Source organism: Mustelus asterias, chromosome 10 (genome assembly GCF_964213995.1).
Source record: "Mustelus asterias chromosome 10, sMusAst1.hap1.1, whole genome shotgun sequence".
In the NCBI taxonomy this organism is placed as follows: domain Eukaryota; kingdom Metazoa; phylum Chordata; class Chondrichthyes; order Carcharhiniformes; family Triakidae; genus Mustelus; species Mustelus asterias.
This window is the reverse complement of record NC_135810.1, coordinates 39,322,551-39,340,306: the sequence shown is the minus strand read 5'-3', so window position 1 is coordinate 39,340,306 and position 17,756 is coordinate 39,322,551. Positions and strand designations below refer to the sequence as shown.

The 17,756-nt window shown below is 46.6% G+C and overlaps 1 protein-coding gene across 2 annotated transcripts in view; it reads left to right on the top strand.

Annotated features, from left to right (window-relative positions):
- The window catches only part of myo16 (myosin XVI), a 427,463-nt gene that overhangs the window by 267,308 nt on the left and 142,399 nt on the right, over positions 1-17,756 (top strand). For both annotated transcript variants that reach the window (XM_078221662.1, XM_078221663.1), the window contains exon 20: positions 12,692-12,892. In XM_078221662.1, coding sequence (XP_078077788.1) covers positions 12,692-12,892 — 201 coding nt within the window. The remainder of the gene's footprint in view (positions 1-12,691; positions 12,893-17,756) is intronic.

Below are 17,756 nucleotides of genomic sequence, written 5' to 3'. Positions count from 1 at the left end.
AAGAGCTCCGGAGACTTCTTGAAGATATTTTGGTAATTTCATGGATTTGTTGGAAAGTAATGTCAAAACCTCACAGGAACAGCCAGAGGAATACCATGTCCACTCACGCAAACGTCCAATCAATAAAATCCCATCATTCTGTATTGCATCTTGCCTTGCTGAAAAAGTTGGAATAAACTAATCTCATTTAATTTCTAACCCTGACTACATTAGGACTCTGCTACACGTCCTCACCAACACTTGTCCCTCAGTCAACATCCGTGAAAGATTATCTGGTCTTTTATATGATTATTGTTTGTGAAACCATGATGTTTGCAAATTGGTTGCTGGGTTTTGCTGTGTGACAACATTGAAAATGTATTCCAGTAACTCTGAAAAAAACCTCGATGTCCTGAGAATGTGAAGGATGTTAGATAATGGATAAAATTGGAAAAACTGGATAATATTGTAAATAAAAAGGTTTTTGTAGGTGATTTTATTATAGGATGGTGGCTTCTACTGCAGCAAGAGATGCTGAGTGTCTCTGCCTGTCTGCATTGGAAATGTGACAGTGATTACTAAATAATATATCATGGGCAGATCTACAAGAGGTGCCAAGATCCGGTTGATGTCCTGTGCTTATATTGGAGCTAGATTCCTAATAAGTGACAGCAGTGGGAGATTGGCAGACTTGCCAGCATCTTGGTGTGGATTCTCATCACCATTCTCCTGTATGTCACCCCATCCAACTCCTCAGTGTCCTGTACAGCATCTGCAACTTTGCCTTCCAGAGAACTAGTCGAGGAACTTGTTTTTCCCCTGGGTTGGCTGCAGCCCTCTCACCCCTTTGGCTCAACACATGCTGTTTCCAACTCTGCACCAGCCTCTAAAGTACATGGATCACAGGATCTGAAATTTATAGCCACCAACTCCGATGCAGTGCCAGTATCTGAGTTGGTGGCTATAAATTTCAGATCCTGTGATGGTGCTTCTTTCACAGAAGTATGGTGGGGCACTCTCTCTCTTCCTCCAAAGGCTACAGCAATTCTTTGCTATCTGAAAGCATAAAATAGAAATGAAAGAGTTGGAGTCAGGGAGGGGGGATGGGGAGGAAAGCAAGAGTCCATGTTCACACCACCAGCAGCTTGAACTTCACAGCAAGCTGAGGGTGAGGTGGACATTGAGGAGTAACGTATGTCCTGAATGTTTTCAGCAATGCTGAACTCTGTCACAGCTGGCCATTATGTCTCAGTGATAAAGACATGTCTGCCCTGTCTGTTTTCTGCTGCTCCCTTGTACTTTGTACCACTCTGTTGTGCAAAAGGAGGGTAAAATGTCAGTGATTATGTGGCACTGTGTTTTGTTGATGTCCCTGCCATGGCTGAATAGCTGCAGCTATTTAGAAGCAGTGAGAGACAAGGTTTCAGTGGATGTGTGAGGATGAAATGGCATATCTGAATATTAGATGTGTGTCTTGAGTGCCAGAGACTGGCATGTAAATGTGTAGGCAGCATCAAGTTTGCATGCTGCCTGCCTCAATGGGAACTAGCATGAGGAGATCATAGATCACCAAATAATGAGCTTTAATGAATGCCCTTCCCTCGCCCTCCAGACTTCTGTCCCCCATTGCAATGGATCTTCAATGTGGCGGTTGGCACCCTATATATGAAAATCTATCAACTGTAAGGCAAGTAAGGCATGGAGCCCTTTTCACAATCCTAGGACTTCCCAAACCCAATGAAATATTTAGTGAAGTGTCATCATTTGTGCCAGCTTATTTGCACACAGCAAGGTTCCAAAGGTATACACGGTTTAATCAACTAAAACTGAATTGTTTTTCAGTATAGATCACTCATAGTTTGCAAGCTGGAACATGCTGCCCATTAGGGAATTATCTTCATAGGACTATCTAAATCCAAGGATGAAAGAATCTTATTTCTCAGTGACAGGGCTAGCCCTCCAGACCCTCTTAATATGTCACATTCATCAAAAGTGCCCTGGAGTAAATGGACCTGTCTGTCTTGGCCACAAGATTATCAGGTCTGCCACAATAGGGCTGATTTGGTTCCGTGCAAGAAGTAAACTGATACACTTGGAGCCAGGAGACTATGAGCAGATAAAACCTGCACCATCCTGAAGCAAGGCCCTTATGGTGCAACACTCTTCTATGTGCATCCTCAAAGAAACAACATTATAAATATTGTAAAAATGTCACGATAAAGTATTGTGAATTACTGTTGAACTTTATGGCTTGTGACTGTAATTGATTTAAGCCTGTTTTTTTCTTTTACTGACCTCCACAACAACAAAGGTCTAACTCTGCATACCCTGTAAAGATGCAAAATGCAGAATTCTAACCTCAAATACCGATACTCCGCGATGACTTTTGTCTCATACGAATGAATGACAATGTTCTGCTTTCAAATTAAATGGGTTCTAAAGGATCCCTTCAGTTTAAAAAAAACATGTATTGAAAGACTGCTGGTAGTGGTAACAAACTATACGTACAGCTCTGAGCTCTGCTCTGAGAATTGGTGCTATTCATTTGCAGCATAGAAATAGATCATTCAACTCAGTTCAGTCTCCCCCATCCTCATTACCCCCTTCTCCATTCTCATATTGCTCCATTTCCATTCTTTCTCCAACATTTAGGCATCCACCTTCTTAAATGTATCAATGATACACGCCTCAAACAAACAGTTCTACATTCTCATCACTCTCTGTATAAAGGAATTCCCAGTAAGAAGTTTAACAACACCAGGTTAAAGTCCAACAGGTTTATTTGGTAGCAAAAGCCACACAAGCTTTCGGAGCTCTAAGCCCCTTCTTCAGGTCACATCAAAGGAATTCCCCCAGATTTTCTATTTGGTCTGTTGGTGGCTATCTTCCATAATTATATTTTGCTGAATACCAGTGCTGAAAACATCATGAATATAAAGAGCAGAAAGGGGCAAGGCATATTTTGCCTGATCTCTGTCCCTTTTACCTTATTCTACAAATTGATTTACCCAAGGAAATTGGAACTGGACCTGAACAAGCAATAGATGCTGGCCCAGCAATCTCACAAAGATAGATCATGGTGATAGTTTTGGTGATCTACTTTTTCTCCCATGCCGTTGGATGCCAATTTTCAGTCATGCCTGAAGAGAATTAGGTTTGAGGCGATCAACATAAACTCATGCAATGTTCCTCCTGTAGGATGTTTGAGGTGAGGGACACCAGTAGTGTCCCAGCTGAGTACACCTGCAGGAAGTGCATCCAATTCCAGCTCCTTGAAGACCGTGTTAGGGATCTGGAGCTGGATGAACTTCGGATCATTCGGGAGGCAGAGGTGGTCATAGGTAGAAGCTTCAGGGATGTAGTTACTCCGAAGAATGAAGATAGATGGGTGATGGTGAGAGGGGCTGGGTCGTTCCCCTCAGCAACAAGTATACCACTTTGGATACTGTTGAGGGGGACAACCTACCAGTGGTAAGCCACAGTGACCGGATCTCCAGCACTGAGTCCGTCCCGGTGGCTCAGAAGGGAAGGGGGGAGAGCAGGAGAGCAATAGTTATTGGGGATTCGACAGTTAGAGGGACAGATGGGAGATTCTGTGGCAGCAAAAGAGACTCACGGATGGTATGTTGCCTCCCGGGTGGCAGGGTCCGTGACATCTCGGATCATGTTTTCAGGATCCTTAAAGGGGAAGGGGAACAATCACAAGTCGTGGTACACATCGGTACCAACGACATAGGTAAGAGAAGGGACGGGGATTTAAAACAGGAATTTAGGGAGCTAGGGTGGAAGCTGAGAGCCAAGACAAACCATGTTATCATCTCTGGTTTGTTGCCGGTGCCACGTGCTAGCGAGTTGAGGAACAGGGAGAGAGTGCAGATAAACACATGGCTGCAGGGATGGTGTAGGAGGGAGGGTTTCAGTTTCATGGATAATTGGAGCACATTCTGGGGAAGGTGGGACCTGTACAAACAGGACGGCTTGCACCTGAACCAGAGGGGCTCCAATATCCTGGGAGGGAAATTTGCTACAGCTCTTCGGGGGGGTTTAAACTAATTTGTCAGGGGGATGGGAAAACGAGCTGTAGTCCAGAAGCCAGTGTTGAGTGTTGTGAGGTACTGAGGAGGGTATCAAGGTCGCAGGAGTGTACCGGCAGACAGGAAGGTGGGTTGAAGTGTGTCTATTTCAATGCAAGGAGCATCCGGAATAAGGTAGGTGAACTTGGAGCGTGGATTGGTACTTGGGACTACGATGTTGTGGCCATTACGGAGACATGGTTAGAACAGGGACAGGAATGGTTGTTGGAAGTTCCGGGGTATAGATGTTTCAGTAAGAGTAGAGAAGGTGGTAAAAGAGGTGAAGGAGTAGCATTGTTAATCAAGGATAGTTTAACGGCTGCCGAAAGGCAGTTCGAGGGGGATCTGCCTACTGAGGTAATATGGGCTGAAGTTAGAAATAGGACAGGAGCGGTCACGTTGTTGGGGGTTTTCTATAGGCCCCCAAATAGTAATAGAGATGTGGAAGAAGAAATTGCAAAGCAGATTATGGATAGGTGTGGAGGTCGCAGGGTAGTTGTCATGAGTGACTTTAACTTTCCAAATATTGATTGGAACCTTTATAGGTCGAATAGTTCGGATGGGGAAGTTTTTGTACAGTGTGTGCAGGAGGGTTTCCTGAGACAATATGTGGATAGGCCGACACGAGGTGGGGCCACATTGGACTTGGTACTGGGTAATGAACCGGGCTAAGTGTTAGATTTGGTTGTGGGAGAGCACTTTGGAGATAGTGACCACAATTCGGTGTCTTTCATTATTGCAATGGAGAGGGATAGGGCCTTACAGCAGGGCAAGGTTTATAATTGGGGGAGGGGTAATTATGATGCGATTAGGCAAGAATTAGGGAGCATAAGATGGGAACAGAAACTGTCAGGGAAAGGCACAAATGAAAAGTGGAGCTTGTTCAAGGAACAAATACTGCGTGTCCTTGATAGGCATGTCCCTGTCAGGCAGGGAGGAAATGGCCGAGTGAGGGAGCCATAGTTCACAAAAGAGGTTGAATGTCTTGTCAAGAAGAAAAAGGAAGCGAATGTAAGGATGGGGTGCTTGAGGGTTACAAGGTAACAAGGAATGAGCTAAAAAAAGGGTTTAGGAGAGCCAGGAGGGGGCATGAGAAGTCCTTGGCGGGTCGGATCAAGGAAAGCCCCAAGGCTTTTTACTCTTATGTGAGAAATAAAAGAATGACCAGGTTGAGGTTAGGGCCGGTCAAGGATAGTAGTGGGAACTTGTGCATGGAGTCAGAAGAGATAGGAAAGCGATGAATGAATACTTTTCTTCAGTGTTCACCAAGGAGAGGGACCATGTTTTTGAGGATGAGAATGGGATACAGGCTGATGGTCTGGAGGAGGTAGATGTTCTGAGGGAAGGTGTATTAGCAATTTTGAAAAACCTGAGGGTCGATAAATCCCCTGGGCCAGATGGGATATATCCTAGGATTCTTTGGGAGGCAAGAGATGAGATTGCAGAGCGTTTGGCTTTGATCTTTGGGTCCTCACTGTCCACGGGGATAGTGCCAGAGGACTGGAGAGTGACGAATGTTGTTCCTCTGTTCAAGAAAGGAAATAGGAATGATCCTGGTAATTATAGGCCGGTTAGTCTTACTTTGGTGGTCGGTAAGTTAATGGAAAAGGTCGTGAGGGATAGGATGTATGACCATTTGGAAAGATGCAGCTTAATCCGTGATAGTCAGCACGGATTCGTGAAGGGTAAGTCTTGCCTCACAAATTTGATTGAATTCTTTGAGGAGGTAACTAAGTGTGTAGATGAAGTTAGAGCAATTGATGTCGTATACATGGATTTTAGTAAGGCATTTGATAAGGTTCCCCATGGTCGGCTCATGAAGAAAGTAAGGAGGTGTGGGATAGAGGGAAATTTGGCCGATTGGATAAATAACTGGCTATCTCATAGAAGGGGGGTGAATCTCATAGGAGGGGGCTAAAGAGTGGGTCACTAAATTTGCTGATGACACCAAAATTGGTGGAGTAGTGGATGAGGTGGAGGGCTGTTGTAGGCTGCAAAGAGACATTGCTAGGATGCAGAGCTGGGCCGAAAAATGGCAGATGGAACAAAGAACAATACAGCACAGGAACAGGCCCTTCGGCCCTCCAAGCCCACGCCGCTCATGTGCCCACTAGACCATTCTTTTGTATCCCTCTATTCCCAGTCTGTTCATGTGGCTATCTAGATAAGTCTTAAACGATCCCAGTGTGTCCGCCTCAATCACCTTGCTTGGTAGTGCATTCCAGGCCCCCACCAACCTCTGTGTAAAATCCACCCCCCTGACATCTGTGTTGAACCTTGCCCCCCTCACCTTGAACCCGTGACCCCTTGTGTTCGTCACCTCCGACCTGGGAAAAAGCTTCCCACTGTTCACCCTATCTATGCCCTTCATAATTTTATACTCTATTAGGTCGCCCCTCATCCTCTGTCTTTCCAGGGAGAACAACCCCAGTTTACCCAATCTCTCCTCATAGCTGAGACCCTCCATACCAGGCAACATCCTGGTAAACCTTCTCTGTACTCTCTCCAAAGCCTCCACGTCCTTCTGGTAGTGTGGCGCCCAAATGTGGCCTAACCATCGTTCTATACAGCTGCAACATCATATGCCAACTTTTATATTCTATGCCCTGTCCAATAAAGGCAAGCATGCCATATGCCTTCTTCACCACCCTCTCCACCTGTGCTGCCACCTTTAAGGATCTGTGGACTTGTACACCCAGGTCCCTCTGTGTGTCTATACTCCTGATGGTTCTGCCATTTATTGTATAGCTCTCCCTTACATTAGATCTACCGAAATGCATCACTTCGCATTTATCTGGATTAAATTCCATCTGCCATTTCTCCGCCCAATGTTCCAGCCTATCTATATCCTGCTGTATTCTCTGACAATGTTCATCACTATCCGCAACTCCAGCAATCTTTGTGTCGTCCGCAAACTTACTGATCACACCAGTTACATCTTCCTCCAAATCATTTATATATATCACAAACTGTAGAGGTCCCAGTACAGAGCCCTGGGACTCCCCAGGGAGTTTAACACTGATAAGTATGAGGTGATTCATTTTGGTAGGACAGATTTGAATGTGGATTACAGGGTCAACGGCAGGGTTCTGAGGAATGTGGAGGAACAGAGAGATCTTGGGGTTCATATCCACAGATCTCTGAAAGTTGCCACTCAAGTGGATAGAGCCATGAAGAAGGCCTATATGGAGCAGGGTTTGAAATGTGTATACTTCAATGCCAGGAGTATTCGCAATAAAGTGGGTGAACTTGCAGCGTGGATCAGTACCTGGGACTTCGATGTTGTGGCTATTTCAGAGACATGGATAGAGCAGGGGCAGGAATGGATGCTGCAGGTCCCGGGGTTCAAATGTTTTAGTCGAAGTAGGGAAGGAGGTAGAAGAGGGGGAGGGGTAGCATTATTGGTCAGAGATTGTATCACAGTGTCAGAGAGGAGGTTTGATGAGGACTTATCTGTTGAGGTAGTATGGGCGGAGATTAGAAATAGGAGAGGAGAGGTCACCCTGTTGGGAGTCTTTTATAGACCTCCTAAAAGTTCTAGAGAGGTTGAGGAAAGGATTGCGGAGTCAATCCTGCTTAGGAGTGAAAGTAATAGGGCAATTGTTATGGGGGATTTTAACTTGACTAATATTGACTGGAATTGTTATAGCTCTAGCTCGTTAGAGGGGTCAGTTTTTGTTCAAAGCGTGCAGGAAGGTTTTTTGACTCAGTATGTAGACAGGCCAACTAGAGGTGAGGCTATATTGGATCTGGTGCTGGGAAATGAGCCAGACCAGGTGCTAGACTTGGAAGTTGGTGTGCATTTTGGTGATAGTGACCACAATTCGGTTACGTTCACCTTAGTGATGGAAAGGGATAGGCATGAACCTCGGGCCAGTGGTTTTAGCTGGGGGAAGGGTAATTATGAGGCTATTAGGAGAGAATTAGGAAACATAGGTTGGACTAGGAGATTACAGGGACTGGGAACGTCCGACATGTGGAGTTTTTTCAAGGAGCAGCTACTGCGAGTCTGTGATAGGTATGTCCCTGTCAGGCAAGGAGGAATTGGTAGGGCTAGGGAACCGTGGTGCACCAAAAAAGTTTCTTTGTTGGTTAAAAAGAAAAAGGAGGCTTATGTTCGGATGAGACGTGAGCACTCGGGTAGTGCACTAGAAAGCTTTAGATTGGCTAAGAGGGAGTTGAAGAGCGAGCTTAGAAGGGCTAAAAGGGGACATGAGAAGACTTTGGCGGATAGGGTTAAAGAGAATCCTAAGGCGTTCTATAGGTATGTCAAGAACAGAAGGTTGGTTAGGGCAAGTTTAGGGCCGGTTATAGATGGCAGAGGGAAGTTATGTGTGGAACCGGAGGAGATTGGTGAAGCATTGAACCAATATTTCTCTTCGGTGTTCACGCAAGGGGACATGAATATAGCTGAGGAGGACACTGGGTTGCAAGGGAGTAGAATAGACAGTATTACAGTTGATAAGGAGGATGTGCAGGATATTCTGGAGGGTCTGAAAATAGATAAATCCCCTGGTCCGGATGGGATTTATCCAAGGATTCTCTGGGAGGCAAGAGAAGTGATTGCAGAGCCTCTGGCTCTGATCTTCAGGTCGTCGTTGGCCTCTGGTATAGTACCAGAAGATTGGAGGTTAGCGAATGTTGTCCCATTGTTTAAGAAGGGGAACAGAGACTTCCCCGGGAATTATAGACCGGTGAGTCTCACTTCTGTTGTCGGCAAGATGTTGGAAAAAATTATAAGGGATAGGATTTATAGTTATTTGGAGAGTAATGAATTGATAGGTGATAGTCAGCATGGTTTTGTGGCAGGTAGGTCGTGCCTTACTAACCTTATTGAGTTTTTTGAGAAAGTGACCAAGGAGGTGGATGGGGGCAAGGCAGTGGACGTGGTATATATGGATTTTAGTAAGGCGTTTGATAAGGTTCACCATGGTAGGCTTCTGCAGAAAATGCAGATGTATGGGATTGGGGGTGATCTAGGAAATTGGATCAGGAATTGGCTAGCGGATAGGAAACAGAGGGTGGTGGTTGATAGTAAATATTCATCATGGAGTGCGGTTACAAGTGGTGTACCTCAGGGATCTGTTTTGGGGCCACTGCTGTTTGTAATATTTATTAATGATCTGGATGAGGGTATAGTTGGGTGGATTAGCAAATTTGCTGATGACACCAAAGTCGGTGGTGTGGTAGACAGTGAGGAAGGGTGTCGTAGTCTGCAGGAAGACTTAGACAGGTTGCAAAGTTGGGCCGAGAGGTGGCGGATGGAGTTTAATGCGGAGAAGTGTGAGGTAATTCACTTTGGTAGGAATAACAGATGTGTTGAGTATAGGGCTAACGGGAGGACTTTGAATAGTGTGGAGGAGCAGAGGGATCTAGGTGTATGTGTGCATAGATCCCTGAAAGTTGGGAATCAAGTAGATAAGGTTGTTAAGAAGGCATATGGTGTCTTGGCGTTTATTGGTAGGGGGATTGAATTTAGGAGTCGTAGCGTTATGTTGCAACTGTACACAACTCTGGTGCGGCCGCACTTGGAGTACTGTGTGCAGTTCTGGTCCCCACATTACAGGAAGGATGTGGAGGCTTTGGAGAGGGTGCAGAGGAGGTTTACCAGGATGTTGCCTGGTATGGAGGGGAGATCCTATGAGGAGAGGCTGAGGGATTTGGGATTGTTTTCGCTGGAAAGGCGGCGGCTAAGAGGGGATCTTATTGAAACATATAAGATGATTAGAGGTTTAGATAGGGTGGATAGTGATAGCCTTTTTCCTCTGATGGAGAAATCCAGCACGAGGGGGCATGGCTTTAAATTGAGGGGGGGTAGTTATAGAACCGATGTCAGGGGTAGGTTCTTTACCCAGAGGGTGGTGAGGGATTGGAATGCCCTGCCAGCATCAGTAGTAAATGCGCCTAGTTTGGGGGCGTTTAAGAGATCCGTAGATAGGTTCATGGACGAAAAGAAATTGGTTTAGGTTGGAGGGTCACAGTTTTTTTTTTAACTGGTCGGTGCAACATCGTGGGCCGAAGGGCCTGTTCTGCACTGTAATGTTCTATGTTCTATAGTGTGTTAGCGTTTATTAACAGGGGGTTTGAGTTTAAGAGCCGTGGGGTTATGCTGCAACTGTACAGGACCTTGGTGAGACCACATTTGGAATATTGTGTGCAGTTCTGGTCACCTCACTACAAGAAGGATGTGGAAACATTGGAGAGACTGCAGAGGAGATTTACCAGGATGCTGCCTGGTTTGGAGGGTAAGTCTTATGAGGAGAGGTTGAGGGAGCTGGGGCTTTTCTCTTTGGAGCGGAGGAGGATGAGGGGCGACTTAATAGAGGTTTATAAGATGATAAGGGGGATAGATAGAGTGGACATTCAGAGACTGTTTCCTCAGGTGAATGTAGCTGTTACTAGGGGGCATAACTATAAGGTTCATGGTGGGAGATATAGGAGGGATGTCCGAGGTAGGTTCTTTACTCAGAGAGTGGTTGGGGTGTGGAATGGACTGCCTGCTGTGATAGTGGAGTCAGACACTTTAGGAACTTTCAAGCGATCATTGAATAGGCACATGGAGCACACCAGAATGATAGGGAGTGGGATAGCTTGATCTTGGTTTCAGACAAAGCTTGGCACAACATTGAGGGCCGAAGGGCCTGTACTGTGCTGTACTGTTCTATGTTCTATGTTCATTGTACAAAGTTGAGGAGAAAGCTGTGGCATGCCCGTGACTGATGTGGAGATGCCGGGACACGGTGGATAGAGTACCCTTCGTCGTCCAGTACTTCCCCGGAGCGGAGAAGCTACGGCATCTCCTCCGGAGCCTTCAACATGTCATTGATGAAGACGAACATCTCGCCAAGGCCATCCCCACACCCCCACTTCTTGCCTTCAAACAACCACGCAACCTCAAACAGACCATTGTCCGCAGCAAACTACCCAGCCTTCAGGAGAACAGTGACCACGACACCACACAACCCTGCCACAGCAACCTCTGCTAGACGAGCCGGATCATCAACACGGATGCCATCATCTCACGTGAGAACACCATCTACCAGGTACACGGTACCTACTCTTGCAACTCGGCCAACGTTGTCTACCTGATACGCTGCAAGAAAGGATGTCCCGAGGCATGGTACATTGGGGAGACCATGCAGACGCTACGACAACGGATGAATGAACACCGCTCGACAATCACCAGGCAAGACTGTTCTCTTCCTGTGGGGGAGCACTTCAGCAGTCACGGGCATTCAGCCATGGATCTTCAGGTACGCGTTCTCCAAGGCGGCCTTCACGACACACGACAGCGCAGAGTCACTGAGCAGAAACTGATAGCCAAGTTCCGCACACATGAGGACGGTCTAAACCGGGATGTTGGATTTATGTCACATTATCAGTAACCCCCACAGCTTTCCTCCTGGACTTGCACAATTTCACAAGCTGTTCTGTCTGGAGACAATACACATCTCTTTAACCTGTGTTGAATGCTCCCTCCACCCACATTGTCTGTACATTTAAGACCTGGCTGGCTGTAGAGATTTGCATTCTAATCAGTATTCTGTAATTTGATTTCTGTGTCTCTGTGCACTGTTTGAGAACAGAGACCACTCCATCTGACGAAGGAGCAGTGCTCCGAAAGCTTATGGTATTTGCTACCAAATAAACCTGTTGGACTTTAACCTGGTGTTGTGAGACTTCTTACTGTGCATGCCCGTGACTGCCAGGAAACAGGAGGTTGCTGCAGATGAATGATTTCCCACCATCTCTCTGGACAACCTTTTGGCTTCCGACTCTTCTGTTTTTTTTCCAGAGAGTAACAGGCAGAAGGCCCGAGTGCCAACATTGCAGCTGCAGGCCTCTTAGACCTACAACTAAGTTGCTGTTTCTTGCCCTTCTTACTGTCACAAGGCTCAGGCACTAGTATAGGCCTCAGCTGGGAATGCCTCTAGGCTACATAAGTTTCCTGGAACAAAAAATCTCAACTTTCCTGGATACTGCTGTTGCCCAGAATGAAAACTGCAGGGAGAAGAAAAATAATTAGTATGATGGCTCCATTCGGATCACTGAGGGTTACACACTGCATTAGGAACAGCGTGGTTCTTTCCACGTGCCATCACTGCCTCCACATCCCCTCCCCTGCCACCACCACTTCTTCTTAGCTATCACAACACCCCCACACATATGGTTACTCTCCACCTGTTGAAAATATGAAATACAAAACATTTTGAACAATGCACTCACAACACTTATTTAATGAAATGATAGAATACAACCTGGTTAAAATTTCCCTTATTATGCTTGATAATTTTCTTGTTCAATGAGAAATTAAGACATCATATCAAGTTAACTGTCATATTTTAAATTCCTTCATAAAACACTCTTCAAACACAGTTATCATTATAATTCCAGGTCTGCTTTTTATTTTTGGATTAAGCTTTGTACAATTTTGCCTGCTTTTAAAGATTTAATGTATCTTGGTTTTAATGTGAAGTGAATGATCTTTTACAGGCATAAGTTAAAAGCAGCTTTTTTTTATAGTGAAGATTACAATAGGTTTACAATTTAGTTCTGCTCAACCCAACCAAATGGAAATTGCCCAATTAAAAAGTCAGCTACACTGCTAATTTATCCAATGTGTTACTTTATCATTTCAGAAACCTACTGGCTTATTGTCGATGCTGGATGAAGAAAGCCAGACACTTCGATCAATGGAACAAAACCTCAGCAAATGGCTCCAGTCCCATTTGGAAACAGCTCACACAAACACTGTTTACATGTCTGCAAAAGATGGAAATGGGAACATTTCATCAAAGGATCAAGGCTCAGCTTTCACTATCATGCATTACGCAGGAAGGGTGAGTTTACAGAAATGAACGATTAGTCACATATGGTTAATTAAGATTTTAGATTTGAAAAAGTCATTAGTTCTATTGATGAAATTCAAGAATAATTACTAGATTGTCTAGCTCCATAAAACAGTCTCAAAAACATTTTTGTGCAACATAATCTAATCTGAGTAAGGTAAACGACAGTATTTCACTTGTGATAAATAGCATTTTGTATACCATGAAAATGCCATGGATTTGCTCACTCACTGCAAGCTCAAATTTGGTGATACTTGAAAATTGTCTATACAACATCTTAAAAATAAATAATGCTGAAGCATTATTCAATCATCCTTCCCCCCCCCGCCCGCCCTCCACCCTCCCCCTCAGCCTCTTCTGCTCCAAAGAAAACAACCCCAGTCTATCCAATCTCTCTTCATAACTTAAACTCTCCAGCACGGGCAACATCCTGGTGAATCTCCCCTATACCCTTTCCAGTGCTATCACATCCTTCCGAGAATGTGGATTCCAGAACTGCACACAATACTCTCGAGTCAAAGAGGTTTACAGCATGGAAACAGGCCCTTCAGCCCAACCTGTCCATGTTGCCCAGTTTTTACCAGTAAACTATTCCTAATTGCCTACATTTGGCCCATATCCTTCTATACCCATTTTACCCATGTAACTGTCTTAATGCATTTTAAAATACAAAATTGTACCCGCCTCTACTACTATTTTGTTGTGTATCTTGCACCTGCAATGTAGGCAAATGCATCCTTGCTGGATTGTTCATTTAACTAGAAAATTGAAATGCATAGATGACAAGACTCCAAGGTTGATATTTCAGCAGAGTACTGAGGAAGTGTATTGCTCGAATAAGACTTTAACCTGTTTAAAATGGAAAAGATCCACTAGCATTGTATGAAGAAGAGCAAAGATGAGGGGCAGAAAGTTTAGGGGGGGGATGTGAGGAAAAACCTTTTTACCCAGAGGGTGGTGACGGTCTGGCATGCGCTGCCTCGGAGGGCAATTAGGGATGGCCAATAATTGCTGGCCTAGCCAACGACGCTAGCTAGATGTATTGAATTAAATTTTCAACCTGCGACGCAGTGGTTAGCACTGCTGCCTCACAATGCCAGGGACCCTGGTTCAGTTCCAGCCTCAGGTGACTGTCTGTGTGGAGTTTGCACATTCTCCCCATGTCTGCGTGAGTTTCCTCCAGTTTCCTCCCATTGTCTAAAGATGTGCGGGTTAAGTTGATTGGCCTTACTAAATTGACTCTTATTGTCAGAGGGATTTTCAGCCTAAATACGTGGGGTTATGGGATAGGGCTTGGGTGGGATTGTTGTCAGTGTGGGCTCAATGGGCCGAATGGCCTCCTCCTGCGCTATAGTTGGCACTTCAACTCATGGACTCTTGGTTTTAAGCTCTGTAACATAACCTCTACACTACCATACATAAGAGAGGTATTCGTTAGTTTGTATCTTGTAGCGAATGTTTTAGCCATTTGACAGGAAAAAAGTTGAATTGGAAGCGAGAGCTCAAGGCAGTTTAAGAATCTTTAGTTTCAATTTGACAAGCTCAAAATAGAAACAGCGATGGAGGCTTGTCTTTCAAATTGATAGAAAATGTTGAAAAGACAACTTTTATTCTTCAGTATACTGAGTGGCTTCTTTGCTTAAAATTGCTATCAGCAGTGAGGAAAGTAGTAGCTCAGTCATTTCTTTACATCAACTATACATAATCAGTTTGAGGTGAACTGCCTCTGAATTCAGAGAGTGACTCCCCCTCGCTTGTGAAATGGAGGATGAAGGTGTAAGAGCCACTAGACTCGATTTTACAGGATGCCATATGCCACATCTGCACCATCCCCACCCCCTTTCCACATACCTCCCACCATCCCTGATGCACGTCAATTGAACTCAAGACACGAGGCTTCGGTAACTGAAGGCTTTTATTGCCTAACAATGGAACTACTAGAACGTAAGTACACCATCCCAGACTGACGAGGTCCCGCCCGAGCAGGGGGTCCTCTCCCAGGAGGCGGAGCCCGACTGGGATGTGCCACAACAGTAACAACCACAGATGTATTAATCCCACCCTAGCCCAACAACAACATTAGAACAACCCCACAGTGGGAACCAACGATGGTTCACCACATTCACCCCTCCTTTGAGAACAAAGGCCGGCGGGGTGCGAAAACAGACTAAAAAAAAAAGTCAACAGATTATAAGTCCAGACGGTCTGGAGGACTGCACCGTCGTTGTGACCTCCTCACTACCGGCGGTGACACCGGAGTAGGTGCTTGCGGTGGCGTTCTCTCCAAAACAGCGTCCGGCTGTCCTCTCGCGGACTCACAGGCCGGTTGACCCTGATGAAGCGGTAGTGCAGGGGATCCCGGTACATTCTGCGATGGCGCCAATCTCCGGGTCTCAGGCAAGCTGTACATTGGAGTATAACTGTTAAGCACTGGTCCCGGTGCTGACCGCGCCACGTCCGGGGAAGAAATAAGGGATAAGGGATTCGTCACTGGGGGTATGGGAGCGACAGGAGTTGCTACGTCCCCTGCGGGCGCCAGGTCTCGGATCGAGACTGTGTCCTCTCGCCTGTCAGGATATGCCACATAGGCATACTGAGGGTTGGCGTGGAGGAGGTGGACCTGTTCGACCAAGGGGTCGGACTTGCGGGCCCTTACATGTCGCCGCAGAAGGACGGGTCCTGGGTACGTCAACCAGGCTGGTAAAGATATCCCCGAGGACGACTTCCGAGGGAATGAGAACATCCTCTCGTGGGGAGTAGCATTGGTTGCCATACACAGGAGGGAGCGAATGGAGTGAAGCGCATTTGGGAGGACCTCCTGCCAATGGGAGACTGGAAGGCCTTTGGACTTCAGCGCCAATAGGACAGCCTTCCAGACTGTAGCATTCTCTCTTTCCACCTGTCCATTGCCCCCTAGGGTTGTAACTCGTGGTCCTACTAGAGGCAATCCCGTATGAGAGCAGGAATTGCCTCAAGTCATTACTCATGAACGACGAGGCCCTGTCGCTATGTATATAGCTGGGGTACCCGAACAGGGTAAAAAGATCACGGAATGCCTTGATCACCGTGGCAGTCGACGTGTCCGCGCAGGGGACAACAAACGGGAACCGGGAGTACTCGTCTATTATGTTCAGAAAGTACACGTTCCGATCTGTTGAGGGAAGGGGGCCCTTAAAATCCACACTCAGCCTCTCGAAGGGGCGAGTGGCCTTGACCAAATGTGCCCGGTCAGGTCGGTAAAAGTGCGGTTTGCATTCCGCGCAAATCCGACAGCTCCTTGTCACTGACCTGACGTCCTCCACCGAGTAAGGCAGGTTGCGGGCTTTGATAAAGTGGTAGAGCCGAGTGACCCCAGGATGGCACAGGTCATTATGGAGGGCGTTCAAGCGATCCTCCTGCATAGTAGCGCATGTTCCGCGCGAGAGGGCATCCGAGGGCTCATTGAGTTTCCCTGGACGATACATAATATCGTAGTTATAGGTGGAGAGCTCAATTCTCCACCGCAAGATCTTGTCATTCTTGATCTTGCCCCTCTGCGTGTTATTGAACATGAACGCCACGGACCGCTGGTCCGTGATCAGGGTGAACCGCTTCCCCGCCAGGTAATGGCGCCAGTGTCTGATGGCCTCCACAATGGCCTGGGCCTCCTTTTCCACCGCTGAATGCCGAATTTCGGGACATTGGAGGGTGCGGGAAAAAAACGCGACGGGCCTGCCTGCCTGGTTTAGTGTGGCGGCCAGGGCGAAATCAGATGCATCGCTTTCCACCTGAAAAGGGATGGATTCGTCTACCGCGTGCATCGTGGCTTTCGCAATGTCGTGTTTCAATGCCTTGAAGGCCAATTCGGCCTCTGGCGTGAGTGGAAAAGTCGTGGACTTAATAAGCGGACGGGCTTTGTCCGCGTAGTTGGGGACCCACTGCGCATAATAGGAGAAGAAGCCTAGGCATCTCCTCAGTGCTTTTGCGCTAGCGGGCAAAGGAAGTTCAGCAAGGGGGCGCATACGGTCGGGATCAGGGCCAATGACCCCGTTTTCCACTACGTATCCCAGGATGGCTAACCGGCGCGTACGGAATACACACTTCTCCCTGTTGTAGGTCAGATTCAGGCGAGATGCAGTGCGCAAAAAGTTCTGGAGATTTGTGTCATGGTCCTGCTGATCATGGCCGCAGATGGTGACATTATCCAGGTACGGGAAGGTAGCCCGTTCTGGTCCACCATTCGGTCCATAGCACGCTGGAAGACCGAGACCCCATTGGTGACACCAAATGGAACCCTAAGAAACTGATACAGACGACCATCCGCCTCAAAAGCCGTGTAATGTCGATCCTCTGGGCGGATGGGGAGTTGGTGGTAGGCGGACTTAAGGTCTATGGTGGAGAACACCCGGTACTGCGCAATCTGATTGACCATATCAGATATGCGCGGGAGAGGATACGCATCCAGCTGCGTATATCGATTAATGGTCTGACTGTAATCAATGACCATCCGGGGTTTGTCCCCGCTCTTAACCACCACAACCTGTGCTCTCCACGGACTAACACTGGGCTGTATGATCCCTTCTTTGAGGAGCCGCTGAACCTCAGATCTGATGAAGATCCGATCTTCAGCGCTGTAACGCCTACTTTTAGTAGCGATGGGCTTGCAGCCTGGTACCAGATTCTTGAATAAAGAGGGTGTGGTGATCTTTAATGTAGAAAGATTGCATGCGGGGCGCTTTGGACAATTTGGAGACTGCAGCTGTTCCCCTACTGTCAGCGAAGGGAGTGGCCCACCGTACTGTAGGATCACACTCTTCATGTGGACCATAAAGTTTAGTCCGAGGAGAATTGGTGTGCAAAGATGCGGCAACACAAG